General features: G+C 42.9%; 1 protein-coding gene across 1 annotated transcript in view; it reads left to right on the plus strand.

Moving 5' to 3' along the window:
* Positions 1–6,821: 6,821 nt before the first annotated feature.
* Positions 6,822–17,082, plus strand: part of NIPA1 (NIPA magnesium transporter 1) — a 50,034-nt gene continuing 39,773 nt past the window's right edge. The window contains exon 1 of the mRNA XM_027554392.1: positions 6,822–7,017. Within this exon, the coding sequence (XP_027410193.1) occupies positions 6,855–7,017 (163 nt within the window). The 5' untranslated portion in view covers positions 6,822–6,854. The remainder of the gene's footprint in view (positions 7,018–17,082) is intronic.

The raw sequence follows: 17,082 nt of genomic DNA on the forward strand, positions 1-17,082 counted from the left end.
AGATATTAGTATAGTCACAATTTTATTATTGTACCCAAGAAAATTAACAACCATTCCTCAACATTATTTATACCATATTTGGGTTCAATTTCCCCTGACTTTGGACTCAGACTTAAAATAACATTAAATGTCAGAAGTCAATGGGACAATACCTGCAAAGTTTTAGGAAAATAAAGTATAGCCTGGAAATATAAGACATGTCCATTTTGTAGTTCAAGCAAACTCTCTGTAAATAAAAAAGCTCAAAGACTGTAGAACCCATAGTTGTTTATTTTTAATATAAAGTCATTGAAAAATTTCCAGTGGATCAAAGATGAATGGGAAACCTTGGTAAAAGGATGATATGAACTATGACTCACTTTCATGTATATTTAAGAGACCTCTGGGATCATATCAAATGCCCCAACATTCGAATTATAGGAGCCCAGAAGAAGAAGAGAAAAAGAAATGGTATGAGAAAATTTTTGAAGAGATTATAGTTGAAAATTTCCCCAACACGGAAAAGGAAATAGTCAATAAAGTCCAAGAGGCACAAAGAATCCCATACAGGATAAATCCAAGGAGAAACACACCAAGACACATACTAATCAAACTAACAAAGACCAAACACAAAGAAAGAATATTAAAAGCAGCCAGGGAGAAGCAACAAGTACCATACAAGGGAAACCCCATATGCTTTACAGCTGATCTTTCAGCAGAAACTCTGCAGGCCAGAAGGGAATGGCAGGATATATTTAAAGTACTGAAAGGGAAAAATCTACAACCAAGATTACTGTACCCAGCAAGGATTCCACTAAAAATTGATGGAGAAATAAAGAGCTTTTCAGACAAGCAAAAGGTAAGACAATTCAGTACCACCCAACCAGCTTTACAACAAATGTTAAATGGACTTATACAGTCAGGAAATACAATAGAAGGAAAAAGATGTACGAAATCAACCCCAAACAATTAGAAGATGGCAATAGTAACATATATCAATAATTACTTTAAATGTAAATGGATTAAATGCTCCAACCAAAAGACACAGACTGGCTGATTGGATACAAAAACAAGACCCATATATACGCTGTCTACAACAAACCCACATCACACCTAAAGACACATATAGACCAAAAGTGAGAGAATGGAAAAACATATTCCACACAAACGGGAAGCAAAGGAAAGCTGGAGTAGCAATCCTCCTAACAGACAAGTGAAGATGCTCAGTCGTGTCCGACTCTTTGCGACCCTGTGGACTGTAGCCTACCAGGCTCCTCCGTTCATGGGATTCTCCAGGCAAGGATACTGGAGGGGGTTGCCATTTCCTTCTCCAACAGACAAAATAGACCTTAACATAAAGAAGATTACAAGAGATAAGGAAGGACACTACATAATGATCAAGGGATCAATCCAAGAGAAAGACATAACAATTGTAAATATCTATGCACCCAACGTAGGAGCACCTCAATTCACATATATTTAATTCACAATTCACAATTCACCTATCTTAAATAGGTATGAATAAAGAATAGTCTCCAAGTGTTGTATGTCTCAACATATAAAACATCTCAAGGAGTCAGAAAGTAAGCTGATTTCCTCACTTCTCATTGACACTAAGTTTGAAATGTGGAGTTAAGAAAAACATAATAACTACCATCTCTTACTGCTTTTCATTTAAATTTTAGTGGTATCTTTAAGGAACTAATATCTCTTATGGCATATTAGTGTTTATCTCATCTTGGGTAGTTACTTTAGTTTCTTTTCAGTTTTCTAAATGTCAAATCCAAGTTATGTACATGTGCCTTCCCATTGGATAAAATGTCTACCTATATATCCATATCCTGGAAAACTGTCTGGAGTGGAGTTCTCAATGGTAATAAGTTACTTTAGCGAGATGAAATTGAGATGATGTTATATTCTCTAAATTTATTGAGTTTTTTTTTAAACTTAGCATGCCTCTTTTTCCAAAAGCGCTTTAGTCTTTTTCTTAAAAGAAATGTAAAAGTAGCATTATTAGAAAGGTAAAACATTATGATTATGGTAATGCTGTTGCTGCTGTGTCCACTTGCTTCTGCTGAGATTTAAGATACAAGATGTTGTTTATGTTTTCAAAAAACATCACTGATGTTCAGTTCAGTTCAGTTGCTCAGTCGTGTCCGACCCTTTGCGACCCCATGAATCGCAGCACACCAGGCCTCCCTGTCCATCACCAACTCCCGGAGTTCACTCAAACTCACATCCATCGAGTCAGTGATGCCATCCAGCCATCTCATCCTCTGGCGTCCGCTTCTCCTCCTGCCCCCAATCCCTCCCAGCATCAGAGTCTTTTCCAGTGAGTCAACTCTTCGCATGAGGTGGCCAAAGTATTGGAGTTTCAGCTTTAGCATCATTCCTTCCAAAGAAATCCCAGGGCTGATCTCCTTCAGAATGGACTGGTTGGATCTCCTTGCAGTCCAAGGGACTCTCAAGAGTCTTCTCCAACACCACAGTTCAAAAGCATCAATTCTTCGGTGCTCAGCCTTCTTCACAGTCCAACTCTCACATCCATACATGACCACAGGAAAAACCATAGCCTTGACTAGATGGACCTTTGTTGGCAAAGTAATGTCTCTGCTTTTCAATATGCTATCTAGGTTGGTCATAACTTTTCTTCCAAGGAGTAAGTGTCTTTTAATTTCATGGCTGCAGTCACCATCTGCCATGATTTTGGAGCCCCCCAAAATAAAGTGTGACACTGTTTCCACTGTTTCCCCATCTATTTCCTATGAAGTGATGGGACCAGATGCCATGATTTTTGTTTTCTGAATGTTGAGCTTTAAGCCAACTTTTTCACTCTCCTCTTTCACTTTCATCAAGAGGCTTTTGAGTTCCTCTTCACTTTCTGCCATAAGGGTGGTGTCATCTGCATATCTGAGGTGATTGATATTTCTCCCAGCAATCTTGATTCCAGCTTGTGTTTCTTCCAGCCCAGTGTTTCTCATGATGTACTCTGCATAGAAGTTAAATAAGCAGGGTGACAATGTACAGCCTTGATGTACTCCTTTTCCTATTTGGAACCAGTCTGTTGTTCCATGTCCAGTTCTAACTGGTGCTTCCTGATCTGCATATAGGTTTCTCAAGAGGCAAGTCAGGTGGTCTGGTATTCCCATCTCTTTCAGAATGATTTCATTACTGAATGATGTTCAGTAGTATATTTAAAAAGAATAAGCAACCACTTCATACCTACTAGAATGGCTATGGGAAAAAGACTATGGGAAAATAAGAAGTATTGGTGATAATTTGGAGAAATTGGAACCCTCATGTGTTACTGGTGGGGACATAAAATGGTACAGTGGCTGTGGAAAAGTTTGGTGGTTCTTCAAAAAGCTAAATATAGAACTTACCACATGACTCAGCAATTCCACTCTTAGGTGTATACCCCAAAGAATTTAAGTCAGAGACTCCAATAGATACTTTCATGAAAATGATCACTGTAACGACATTCACAACAGCCAAAAGGTGGAAACAACCGAATTGTCCATCAAACGATGACTAGGTAAACAAAATGTTACAACACATGCATGGATAAATGCTAAAACATGCATGAATCTCAAAAATGTTATACTGAGAGACACAAGCCAGTCACAGAAGGACAAATATAGTTCAATTCCACTTATATGAAATTTATAAAATAGGCCAATTCACAGAGGCAGAAAGTTAGCTGGTTAGCAGGGACTAGGGGGAGGGAAATGGGATAAGCTTTATGGTTACAGTTTCTGTTTATAATAATGGAAAACTTTTGGAAATAGTAATAAGGGTTGCTCAACATTGTCAATGTAATTAGTGCCACTGAATTGTATATTTAAAAATGGTTAAAATGGTAAGTTTTATGTTACGCATACATTACCACAACAAGAAAGAAAAAGCAGAAGACTAAATTCATTCAGCATAAAAGTTTTCATACAGAAATAGTATTTGATTTTTATATTCCTTCACAAACAGTGATGTATATAGGTATAGATTGATACTCTTCAGTATTTTTAAAACTTAGGAAAATGGTCACTTATAATAGAAAAACAAACAAACTAGTAGCAACTTTACTGTTGAAGCAGTCTGAGCTCAGGTTGGAAAAGAATTTCCAGACAGAGTATTTCAGAAGGGAATGAGTTTATTAGGAGCAAGAAGCAGAGATAATGAAGGTGCCGTAAGTGCAGCAGGCCAAACTCCTGACAAACCAGGGAGAGTCAGTATTTTTGTGGCTTAGTAGCCAATCTTTATAGCTTCAAGACAAAACAAAATTCCTGCTGGAAGGTTGGCATTAGGTGATTGGTTGAGGTGCCATAGGGTGTTTACTGGAGTGGGCATCTTTGCCTAACTTGGAGTTAGGAGTTTGGAGTTAGTGATGATCAGGGGCTTTTGCCAAACGTTATAAAGGGGTTCAGTTAGTTTCTTGGGTGAGGTTGATTCTGGGCTCTGCTTCTGTGGCCTTGGTACAAGTCCTTGTACCTATGGCCTGGGGCAGGACTCAACACTAACAACCAACAGCCAAACAGTTACACAGATTATGGTAATTAACTTTAAGGGAGATTATACTATCATTTCTGTATTTCTGTACGAGAACTTTAATGCTAAGAAGGAAATGGCAACCCACTCCAGCATTTTTGCCTGGAGAATCCCATGGACAGAGGAGCCTGGTAGGTTCCCAGTCCATAGGGTTGCAAGACTCGGACATGACTTAGCGACTAAACCACCAACACTATACTATCATTAAAACAATCATTGTCCAGAAACGTTAAAACTGATTATGGCATATTAAATAAAAAGGCTATTTTGCATATGGCAATTAAATTGTACTTAAGGTAGGAAAACATTTTAAATAATAACTATTAGGCTGGGATAGTGGCCACGGGACTGGAAAAGGTCAGTTTTCATTCCAATCCCAAAGAAAGGCAATGCCAAAGAATGCTCAAACTACCACACAATTGTACTCATCTCACATGCTAGTAAAGTAATGCTCAAAATTCTCCAAGCCAGGCTTCACCAATATGTGAACCATGAACTTCCTGATGTTCAAGCTGGTTTTAGAAAAGGCAGAGGAACCAGAGATCAAATTGCCAACATCCGCTGGATCATCGAAAAAGCAAGAGAGTTCCAGAAAAACATCTATTTCTGCTTTATTGACTATGCCAAAACCTTTGACTGCGTGGATCACTATAAACTGTGGAAAATTCTGAAAGAGATGAGAACACCAGACCACCTGACCTGCCTCTTGAGAAATCTGTATGCAGGTCAGGAAGCAACAGTTAGAACTGGACATGGAACAACAGACTGGTTCCAAATAGGAAAAGGAGTACATCAGGGCTTGTATATTGTCACCCTGCTTACTTAACTTATATGCAGAGTACATCATGAGAAACGCTAGGCTAGATGAAGCACAAGCTGGAATCAAGATTGCTAGGAGAAATATCAATCACCTCAGATATGCAGATGACACCACCCTTATGGCAGAAAGTGAAGAGGAACTCAAAAGCCTCTTGATGAAAGTGAAAGTGGAGAGTGAAAAAGTTGGCTTAAAGCTCAACATTCAGAAAACGAAGATCATGGCTTCCGGTCCCATCACTTCATAGGAAATAGATGGGGAAACAGTGGAAACAGTGTCACACTTTATTTTGGGGGGCTCCAAAATCACGGCAGATGGTGACTGCAGCCATGAAATTAAAAGACGCTTACTCTTTGGAAGGAAAGTTATGACCAACCTAGATAGCATATTGAAAAGCAGAGACATTACTTTGCCAACTAAGGTCCATCTAGTCAAGGCTATGGTTTTTCCTGTGGTCATGTATGGATGTGAGAGTTGGACTGTGAAGAAGGCTGAGCGCCGAAGAATTGATGCTTTTGAACTGTGGTGTTGGAGAAGACTCTTGAGAGTCCCTTGGACTGCAAGGAGATCCAACTAGTCCATTCTGAAGATCAGCCCTGGGATTTCTTTGGAAGGAATGATGCTAAAGCTGAAACTCCAATACTTTGGCCACCTCATGCGAAGAGTTGACTCACTGGAAAAGACTCTGATGCTGGGAGGGATTGGGGGCAGGAGAAGGGGACGCCAGAGGATGAGATGGCTGGATGGCATCACTGACTCGATGGACGTGAGTCTGAGTGAACTCCGGGAGTTGGTGATGGACAGGGAGGCCTGGCGTGCTGCGATTCATGGGGTCGCAAAGAGTCGGACACGACTGAACGACTGAACTGAACTGAGTGCGCTTGAGTAATTTTAAAATACTGTTCCGTGTTTTCTGAAATTTGGTATGTTTTATCAAAAATAAATTGGGATAGACAGTATGATCACAAGCTCACTGCTCCAGTGCGGAGGCAGATGACTTCATTTAGTGGTCCCATTTGAGTTTCCATAGCTGGCTTGGCTTCAGGCCCCAGGGGCGGCTCCCTGCTGATCCCGGACCAGCTTTGTGGGAGTCCATGATCCCAGTTAGGACTGCGTCTTCTTGGCGCTTTTTCAGTCCCGAATATTGCATGGGACAACCACTAAAAATTATGTGTTTATCTGAGATGCAAACTTAACTGGGGGTCCTCTATATGCAGTTGCCAAATCTGGAAACTCTGCCTCTACACCCACCCACCTACCGTCTCGCTCCATCCCTCACCATCGCGGCCTCTTAAGGCGCTCCGAACCCTCATTCGCTTCCTCTCGGCGCTCACCCTCCTCCCAGAACTCGGGATCCACCCTCCGCCTGACCTCCACGAGGAGCCCAGACTCCACCCTGCCTCCGTGCCGCCCAAGGTCCCCCCGCCCCACAGCCCAGTTGCTCTGCCGAGGAGCCGGCCTCCGCCTTCTGGCCGGGCTGGCGAGCGCGCAGGCGCAGAGGGCGGGCACGGGCGGAATGGGGACTGCGGCTGCTGCAGCGGCGGCGGCCGGGGAGGGGGCGCGCAGCCCGAGCCCCGCCGCCGTGTCGCTCGGTCTGGGCGTGGCCGTAGTGTCGAGCCTGGTGAACGGGTCCACGTTCGTGCTTCAGAAGAAGGGCATCGTGCGCGCCAAGCGGCGAGGTAGGGCGGGCAGCGGCCCTGCTCGGGGTGGGGGCGGGGGGTGTGGGGGGAGCAGCCGCCGGGTGTTGGGAGAGGAGCTGCCTCAAGTAGGGGAGTGTTCGGGTCGTCAGACCGAGCGGGGCACCTCCGAAGGGCGAGCTGCGCGGGCGAGAGACCCCTGAGCCCACCCAAAGCGCTAGCACAGACGCTGCCCCGCGCGCCAGGAGCGTCTCTGCAAGCATAGCTGCCGGGGAAATCAGCCGCCCGCCCTGAGCGATGGTAGTGGTGTCGCCGCCACTGTTTTCTCTTTCTTCCCAGCGGCTGCCAAGGCCGTCTTCAGTTTTATAAGATTTTTCCAGCAGACTTCTTTCCTACCTCGCAGACCCAATCCCTTTGCAGCCCTGCAGCCCGCCGACCTGCCCTCTGGTTGTCTCCCAGTGTCCCTGTCACCTGCATTCGCCGGCTGCTTAGGGAAAGCTTCTTGTCTACAGTATTCCTGGAATGGTCAGAGTCCACTGCCGGACCGGGAGGTGCGACAGGCCTCCCACCTTTGCTTTGACTCGGGCCTGGGGTGCACTTGGAGGGCAGGGTCCGCTGACCTCTCTCCCCGCAGTGGCCATATCAGTGCAGAAGAAAAAATGTGCGCTAGGCAGGCCAGGGTGGGACTTGTGGGCCAAGAAGGCGCTTGTCCTCGGGGTCTGTGCTTTTCTGCGTCTTCTGTTCCTGAGGTCCTCGGCTTGAACCGTCTTTGGTTTAGATTTGACCTATTTGACTACAATGTATGGATGTGAGAGTTGGACTGTGAAGAAGGCTGAGCACTGAAGAATTGATGCTTTTGAACTGTGGTGTTGGAGAAGACTCTTGAGAGTCCCTTGGACTGCAAGGAGATCCAACCAGTCCATCCTAAAGAAGATCAGTCCTGGGTGTTCATTGGAAGGACTGATGCTGAAGCTGAAACTCCAGTACTTTGGCCACCTCATGCAAAGAGTTGGCTCATGGGAAAAGACCCTGATGCTGGGAGGGATTGGGGGCAGGAGGAGAAGGGGACGTCAGAGGATGAGATGGCTGGATGGCATCCCTGACTCAATGGACGTGAGTTTGAGTGAACTCCGGGAGTTGGTGATGGACAGGGAGGCCTGGCTTGCTGTGATTCATGGGGTCGCAGAGTTGGACATGACTGAGCAACTGAACTGATTTGACTACAAATGATTTTCAGTGTGAAGAACACGAAAGACAGATTAAAGTAATCAAGAATGGGCCGACTGAATATTGCTTGAGGTGGACACTGCTTATCAGTATGGAAAGTGGGAGATGTGGCCGAGTTTTTGCCAGTGTTCCTGTGTGCTAAGAGAGGTTGAGACTGTTTACTGAAGGCAAGATGTAGCATGCTTTAAACTGCTAATGAACCTGTCCAGAAGAACTGAGAAGGTCTTGTGGTTGTTCATTGTGTTCTACAAGAATAGTGTTAGGAGCTTTCTGGGAAGGAGGAAGCCACCAGGTCATGGGTTTAAGAATAAGTTAACTCATTTAATAGTTCTAATTCTAGAATGCAAGTGAAACTCTCTTGAGTGCCCTGGATGTTCAGCCATGAGTGAATTGAGGAAAGAGATAAAGGGACCTACAACCTCAAGAGAAAATATGAAATCATAGATATTTGTTAAAGAATTCAGCTTCAAAGGGAAAACATTGCAGTCTATGCTGCTAAGTCGCTTCAGTCGTATCCGACTCTGTGTGACCCCATAGACGGCAGCCCACCAGGCTCCCCCGTCCCTGGGATTCTCCAGACAAGAACACTGGAATGGCTTGCCATTTCCTTCTCCAATGCATGAAAGTGAAAAGTGAAAGTGAAGTCGCTCAGTCATGTCCAACTCTTAGCGATCCCATGGACTGCAGCCCACTAGGCTCCTCCGTCCATGCGATCTTCCAGGCAAGAGTGGGGTGGGGTGCCATTGCCCTCTCCAATTGCAGTCTATACATAAGATCTAAATGAAATCTAATGTAGTTTCCCTTGGATGTGGCTGTAAACCCTAAGGTAGGAATTAGCCATCTGGCAGCTGCACACTTTTCAGAGAGCACCTGTCAGTTTGAGGGGCTTTAGGGTGAAGTATTTGCTGTAATTCAAAAATAAACAACATATATGCCCTTGATAGGATGGGTACATGATCTCCTGAACCCAGTCTAACCGTGGGAAAAACACCACACAAAGCTGAATTCAGAAATAGCCCGCAAAATATCTGCAGCCCTCCTGTCAAGGTTGTAAAGTCTGAGAGACTGTCAGAGCCAGGAGTAGCCTGAGGACACGTGACCATATGACATTAGGTAAAATCTAAGGAAACCTGAATATAGACTTAACAGAAAACAATGATTATTGAGTAAAACTAAATGTGTTGTTTCAGCTCAGCTTATGTGTTCAAGGGAGTTAGTGAATAAGAAAAAACCCCACAGAAACCTGAAAAAAAATTATTGATGTTTTTTTTTATGCTTGCACACTATGTCCTTAAATTAATGAGTGAAAATGTAATATTTGCTAATTTCATTCTTCCCCAGTTACTATCCACCATTACTAATTCAAGCTAGCTGGGTTCCTCATAATGGTAGAGTATGGACATATAGTCTTGTTTTGATAAATTAGTTTTTATTTGTTCAGCAGATGTTCATGAAAGTCTTATTATATGTCAGACACTGTTGTAGGTACCCAGGACACGTAGTTTCAAAATCGACTCCTCCTGAATCCTTTTTCTGCCTTTTCTGACAAGCAGCATAGTTGGCCATTATGAAATGACTGAAATGGAGGAGATGGGAGGACAGAGGAGGTGGCTGAAAACTGGGGAGTCAAGTTCTTGTGTTAAGGAATGGTTTCTAACTGCAAAAAGCTGTCTCACTGAAAGTTTCAACTTTATTGCATTGCCATGCCCCAGCATTTCTTTTGAGTCTCAGCTTCAGGAGAGCCACCGTTCTGGTTACAGCCCTTCTATTGGCTGGGAGAGGTTGGGGTACAGCTTCCTCTGTTACTAGCTTTCACTCACTCTTGAAAGGACCTTGAATAGAATACCATGCGTGGAATGAAAATGGGTAGGCTAGGAGCACCATCAACAACACAGGCTTAAGGTGAACTGCCTCGCTTCTGGGGTGGCTTTGAAGGACTCTGAAGATGGGAAGAGGTCCGGGAGCACCTGGGGCTACAGGACATTGATAATATGTTTAGTGTTAGAACCCACTTGAAGCAGAGCTTTTAAAAGAGAAACAAGGTAATCATCGAGTGTAAAGATGTTTGTTGAAAGCCAGTTGCAATATTAGAATTCCTGTGCTGGTAGATAGGCTAGGATGGAGCCTCTTAGCTAGGGGAATGATGTCCTACCCTCAGACAGACACTGTAGAGACAGCCTCAGGAAAGTCATATGTATGGATTTGCTGGAGGCTTTGGAGATCTACACAGATGAATAACTCTATTAGAATGTCCTAGGCCTGGAAGAACCATGAACTTTTAAAAAATTCCCTTTCATCAAAACCAGATCAGTTCAGTTCAGTCACTCAGTCGTGTCCGACTCTTTGCGACCCCATGAATCGCAGCACGCCAGGCCTCCCTGTCCATCACCAACTCCCGTCGAGTCGGTGATACCATCCAACCATCTCATCCTCTGTCGTCCCCTTCTCCTCCTGCCCCCAATCCCTCCCAGCATCAGGGTCTTTTCCAATGAGTCAACTCTTCGCATGAGGTGACCAAAGTATTGGAGTTTCAGCTTCAGCATCAGTCCTTCCAATGAACACCCAGGACTGATCTTCTTTAGGATGGACTGGTTGGATCTCCTTGCAGTCCAAGGGACTCTCAAGAGTCTTCTCCAACACCACAGTTCAAAAGCATCAATTCTTCAGTGCTCAGCTTTCTTCACAGTCCAACTCTCACATCCATACATGACCACTGGAAAAACCATAGCCTTGACTAGACAGACCTTTGTTGGCAAAGTAATGTCTCTGCTTTTGAATATGTTATCTAGGTTGGTCATAACTTTCCTTCCAAGGAGTAGGTGTCTTTGAGTTTCATGGCTGCAGTCACCATCTGCAGTGATTTTGGAGCCCAAAACCAGGAGATACCTCCTAATGCCTGTTAGGATGGTTGTTGTTTTAAAAAGAAGTAGGAGGTAATAAGCATTGGTGAGGATGTTGAGAAATTGGAACCCTTGTGCACTGTTCTTGAGAATATAAAATGGTACACCTGCTATGCAAATCAATATGGAGGTTCTTCAAAAAATAAATGTAGAATTACCATATAAGCCAGCAGTTCCATTTCTGAGTATATATATCCAGAAGAAATAAAAGCAGGGACTTGGATAGATATCCGCACACCCTTGTCCATAGGAGCATTATTCACAATAGAGAAAGTGTGGAAACAACCCAAATATCCATTGATGGATAAATAGATAAACGAATTGTGGTATATACATTTAAAAGGAATATTGTTTAGTCTTAAAAAGGAAGGAAATCCTTACACATGCTGCATAATAGATGAGCCTTGAGACATTATGCTAAGTGAAATAAATCAGTCACAGAAGGACAAACCTTACATGATTCTACCCATATGAGGTATCTAGAGTAGTCAAATTATAGAGACAGAAAGTAGAATGGTATCACAGGGGCTGTAAGAAGGAGGGGTGGAAAATTAATGTTTAATGGGCACAGAGTTTCTTTTTAGTTGTTGTTAAATATTCTCTTTTACCCAGAGTTTCTGCTTTGTAAGATGGGATAGTTCTGGAGATGGATGATGGTGCTTGTACAACAGAGTGAATGTACTTAATGCCATGGAACTGTATACCTAAAAATGGTTAAAATGGTGACTTTTATATGTATTTTTCCACAATAAAAAAATCCTCTTCAGATTTCATAGTCTCTTTTCCTGAGAAGAGTACAGCCTAAGTGTGTAGTTAAACTGTTAGATGCTCAGAAGGTGAGTGAGTTGTCCCATGAGAGTGAAAACTGGGATCCAAGTATCCCGCCTGCTAGTCTCAAGCCTCCTGTACTGACTTGAAGGGCACGTGCTCTCTGGCTTTCGAAAGTACACTTTTTTCCTTGCCTCTCTTGTCATTCCCAGACACACACCTAGGTGCATGTACCCCCACAGCCAGGGATGAGATGGACACATGTTGTCTTCACCCCCGCCGCCCTCTGGGCCTGCGATTAGTTTCTCAGCTTCTGTGAGTCCTCCATACCCTAACGGATGGAGTTGGCTCCTCCTGCTGTATGTCTTCTTTGTGTCTGTCCTCAACCCTTTTCTGCTCCTGAAACCTGTGGTCTAATGGCTTGTTCACTTGTCTGTGTGCCCCCTGGATCGTGGCTGTTCAAGGCAGGGGACATGTCCTGTCAACGGGGAGCCATATGGTGGGTACTCAATATAACATCTAACTGGCCACGAGTATCCGTGTAGTAAAGAGGGTAAAACTGAACCTTGTATTTTATTTGTAAGCTTTCTTCAAATTATTCAGAGCTGACCTCATTTATCTGTGGCCTTTGCTAAGCAACAGAAACCAGAGTTACTGCCGGATCTGAAAACCTCTAACCCTGATCCCTGTCCAGCTCCAAGGGGAGACCATTGATGAGGAACACGGGGAGAACAGTGCAGTTGTTAAGAGCATCAAGTGTCTCCATAGCCTGTACATATCTGGTTTACTTGGTAGTATTTCCAGAAGAAGAGAAGGTAAAGAAGGCTGCTACTTATACAAGACTCATGATGTCCCAGCCTCATGCCTCTGTCTGGACTCAGATAGGCCCTGCTTCCTTGGGGTCTTCCAGTGGGTTGCAGTCAGACGGTGGCTGGGGCTGGAGCCATCTGAGATGATTTCTTCACTTGCTTGTTCGGGACAGCTGAAACAGCTAGGGGGAGTCCTGAGCCCCCTCTCTATTTCTCTCTCCCCCTTCCTCCCTACCTCTGTCACTATTGTAGTCTCTTCACACGTGGCTACCTTGGGCTTTCTCACACCATAGTGGTCTCAGGGAAGTCATACCCCTTATGTGCTGCATAGCTTCATCGAGGCCGAATCTTCCAAAGACTAAAGGGATTGCTGAACGATCTTTGTGACCTGTTTTGGAAGTCTTAAAATACTACCACTGCCACATTCTAGTGGTATACTCAGAGCCAGCCCAAGTTCAGAGTGTGAGGGGACAGTATAGGGACATGGATCCCAGGAGGTGTGATGTAGGAGAGAAGTTGAGGCTCGCACTCGATACAGGACTGGTGGTACCATGATCTGAACGCAGCTCAGGCTGACTTTGAAGGTGGTCTTTCTCTCCTGCTGCCTGTAGGAAAAGTGAAGGGGAAGATATTAACACATAAATTCACCTACAAGTAGGACTTTTCCAATGAGTTTCATAATTTATTTGAAAAAAGTTCATAATATGATACTGGTTTATTATAAATAAGTATATATAATTAATACCCTAAAACATTAAGGTAAATAATTTCTAATCTTTTTCATTATGACAAACATGGGACTAGATCACTAATATACATTCCTGCATGAAATACCACTTGATCTTATTGAACTTCTGTTGGACAGAGTGTATTTTTTCTTCAAAAATGTTTATTGATACAGTATAAATATAATGTAATTTATATTTCCAATACTTTAAGTCCTCAATGAGTAAATAGCCCTTTTTAGAAAAATTTTAAAGATGAGCAACTAGGAAAAAACAGTTTTCAAGGAGAATATGCTCAATCCCACATTCCCTATGTATCTGTGCCATTCCCTAATGTTTCCAAATCTGTGACTGTAAACTGATTCTTTTGGATATTGCCTGCATCAGCCAGGGAGGGTGGGCAGGCAGAGGGTTTACTTCGCTGGTCCATGCCCAATCAGAGCTCTGCTAAACAATCATATCGTTCCAGAGAACTCTGGGCATTGTCATATTTTTAAAAGAGCATCTTCTTCCTGATTATAGAAATGTGGCCATTTTTTAAAATCTGGGAAGTACATATGAATAGGAAAATAAAAAGTATTCATCTCTTCACTTTGAGGTAACTACTGTTACAATTAGGTGTATTTCTCTTAGTCACATTCAATACTTATATTTCAACATTGAATTTTAATGAATAAATCCTGTGTACCAAATATATATAATACATAGGGTATAGAGAAAAATGAAATAAATACCCCCAGTCAGATATGGTATATCTCTTCATCATGTACCTTGAAAACTGTGTGCCAGGTTACGTCCCGTTGTTGTGCTCATCCCCATGCTGTTAAATATCCTTTGAAAAAATATCCAGTGGTTGCATGAATGTTGTTGTTGTAGTTCAGTCTCTCAGTAGTGTGCAACTCTTTGCAACCCCATGGACTTCAGCATGCCAAACTTCCCTGTCCTTCACCATCTCCTGGAGTTTGCTCAAACTCAGGTCCCTTGAGTTGGTGATGCCATCCAACCATCTCATCCTCTGTCGTCCCCTTCTCCTCCTGCCTTAAATCTGTCCCAGCATCAGGGTCTTTTACAGTGAGTTGGCTCTTCATATCAGGTGGCCAAAGTATTGGAGCTTCAGCTTCAGCATCAATCCTTCCAATGTATATTCAGGAGTGATTTCCTTTAGGATTAACTGGTTTGATCTCCTTGTGGTCCAAGGGACTTTCAAGAGTCTTCTCCTACACCACAGTTCAAAAGCACCAGTTCTTTGGAGCTCAGCCCTCTTGATGGTCCAACTCTCATATCCATACATAACTACTGGAAAAACCATAGCTTTGACTAGACAGAGCTTTGTTGGCAAAGTCCCTGCTTTTTAATATGCTCTCTAGGTTTGTTGTAGGTTTTTTTTCCAAGGAGCAAGATTTTGGAGCCCAAGAAAATAAAGTCTGTCACTGTTTCCATTGTTTCCCCATCTATTTGCCATGAAGTCATGGGACCGGTTGCCATGATCTTAGTTTTTTGAATGTTGAGTTTTAAACCCGCTTTTTCACCCTTTAACCTTCCTCAAGAGGCTCTTTAGTTTCTCTTCACTTTCTCCTATAAGGGTGGTGTCATCTGCATATCTGAGGTTATTGATATTTCTCTTGGCAGTCTTGATTGGAGCTTATGCTTCACCCAGCCTGGCATTTCACATGATGTACTCTGCATATGAGTTAAATAAGCAGGGTGACAATATACAGCTTTGACGTACTCCTTTCCCAATTTTGAACCAGTATGTTGTTCCATCATCTTTTAGGATTTAAAATAGCTCAGCTGGAATTCTGTCACCTCTTCTAGCTTTGTTTGCAGTGATGCTTCCTAAGATCCACTTGACTTCATACTCCAGGATGTCTGGCTCTAGGTGAGTGAGCACACCGTTGTGGTTATCTGGATCATTAAGATCTTTTTGCAAGCCATCTTGAATTAATTTTTGTATACGACTAAGGTATGAGTCAAGGTATGCCACATTTGTGGCAGAAAGTGAAGAAGTGAAGAAGAACTAAAGAGCCTCTTGATGAAAGTGAAAGAGGAGAGTGAAAAAGTTGGCTTAAAACTCAACATTCAGAAAACTAAGATCATGGCATCTGGTCCCATCACTTCATGACAAATAGATGCAGAAACAATGGAAACAGTGAGAGACTTTATTTTGGGGGGCTCCAAAATCACTGCAGATGTGACTGCAGCCATGAAATTAAAAGACACTTGCTCCTTGGAAGAAAAGTTACGACCAACCTAGACTGCATATTAAAAAGCAGAGACATTACTTTGCCAACAGAGGTCCATCTAGTCAAATCTATGGCTTTTCCAGTAGTCAACGTGTGGATGTGAGAGAGTTGGACCATAAAGAAAGCTGAGCACCTAAGAATTGATGCTTTTGTACTTTGGTGTTGGAGAAGACTCTTGAGAGTCCCTTGAACTGCAAGGAGATCCAACCAGTCCATCCTAAAGGAAATCAGTCCTAAATATTCATTGGAAGGACTGATACTGAAGCTGAAACTGCAATACTTTGGCTACCTGATGTGAAGAACTGACTCACTGGAAAAGACCTTGATGCTGGGAAAGATTGAAGGCAGAGGAGAAGGGAATGACAGAGGATGAGATGGTTGGATGGCATCATCAACTCAATGGACATGAGTTTGAGTAAGCTCCGGGAGTTGGTGGAGGACAGGGAAGCCTGGCATGCTGCGGTTCATGGGATCACAGAGCTGGACACTACTGAGCGACTGAACTGAACTGAAGTGAAGGTATGAGTCAAGGTTCAGTGTTGTCTCTCCTGGTAGACATTTGGTTCTGCATCATTTGTTGACTGAATTATACTGCTGCTTTAGTCCATGATCTGAGTGTACATGTGTGAGTGTATTTCTGAATTGTATTCTGTTTTTATTATATGCTCAGTCCCTCAATTGTGTCCCACTCTTTGCGACCCCATGGACTGCAGCACGCCAGGCTTCCCTGTCCTTCATCATTCCCGGAGTTTTCTCAAATTCATGTCCATTGCGTCTGTGATGCTATCCAACCATCTTGTCCTCTGTTGTCGCCTTCTCCCCCTGCCTTTGATCTTTCCCAGCATCAGTGTCTCTTCCAGTGAGTTGGCTCTTTGCATCAGGTGGCCAAAGTATTAGAGCTTTAGCTTTTTATTGTTTATGCCTATACTTATGTCAGTCTGTCTTGATTATGTTGTTTTATAATCTTAAAATCAGATAGTATAAGTCATACAGGTTTTTTCTTCTTTTTCAAAATTGCCTAGCTATTTCTTTAGGAAAGTAGATTCTACATATCTAATAAGAATCATACAGGTACTAACTGTACTAATAAGAACTTCAGGTACTAACTCCATTCATACATTGGTGAATACCAAGTACCCAAATTGAGTCTAGTTAATGCTCTCATTTAGCTAGTTGGTGTCAGGAAAGAAATTTTCTTGATAGTTCTTTTTTTTAAAGAACTCTGTAAAAACTATGTAGCATCTTTTAAGTTAAGGCATTAATTAGCTAGTAAAGGACTTAATGATCCACTTCTGCTTTGCTGTTTGTAGCAACTTCTGTTCTTCCTCTTGGGAGCACACGTGAATGGAAGTAATTTTCCTGTGGTATGATCAGGAGGTACATAAACTAGATGACTGTCTGTATTTTTGTGCTAGAAAGTAATATTTTAAGGACA

Source organism: Bos indicus x Bos taurus, chromosome 2, assembly GCF_003369695.1.
Source record: "Bos indicus x Bos taurus breed Angus x Brahman F1 hybrid chromosome 2, Bos_hybrid_MaternalHap_v2.0, whole genome shotgun sequence".
NCBI lineage: Eukaryota > Metazoa > Chordata > Mammalia > Artiodactyla > Bovidae > Bos > Bos indicus x Bos taurus.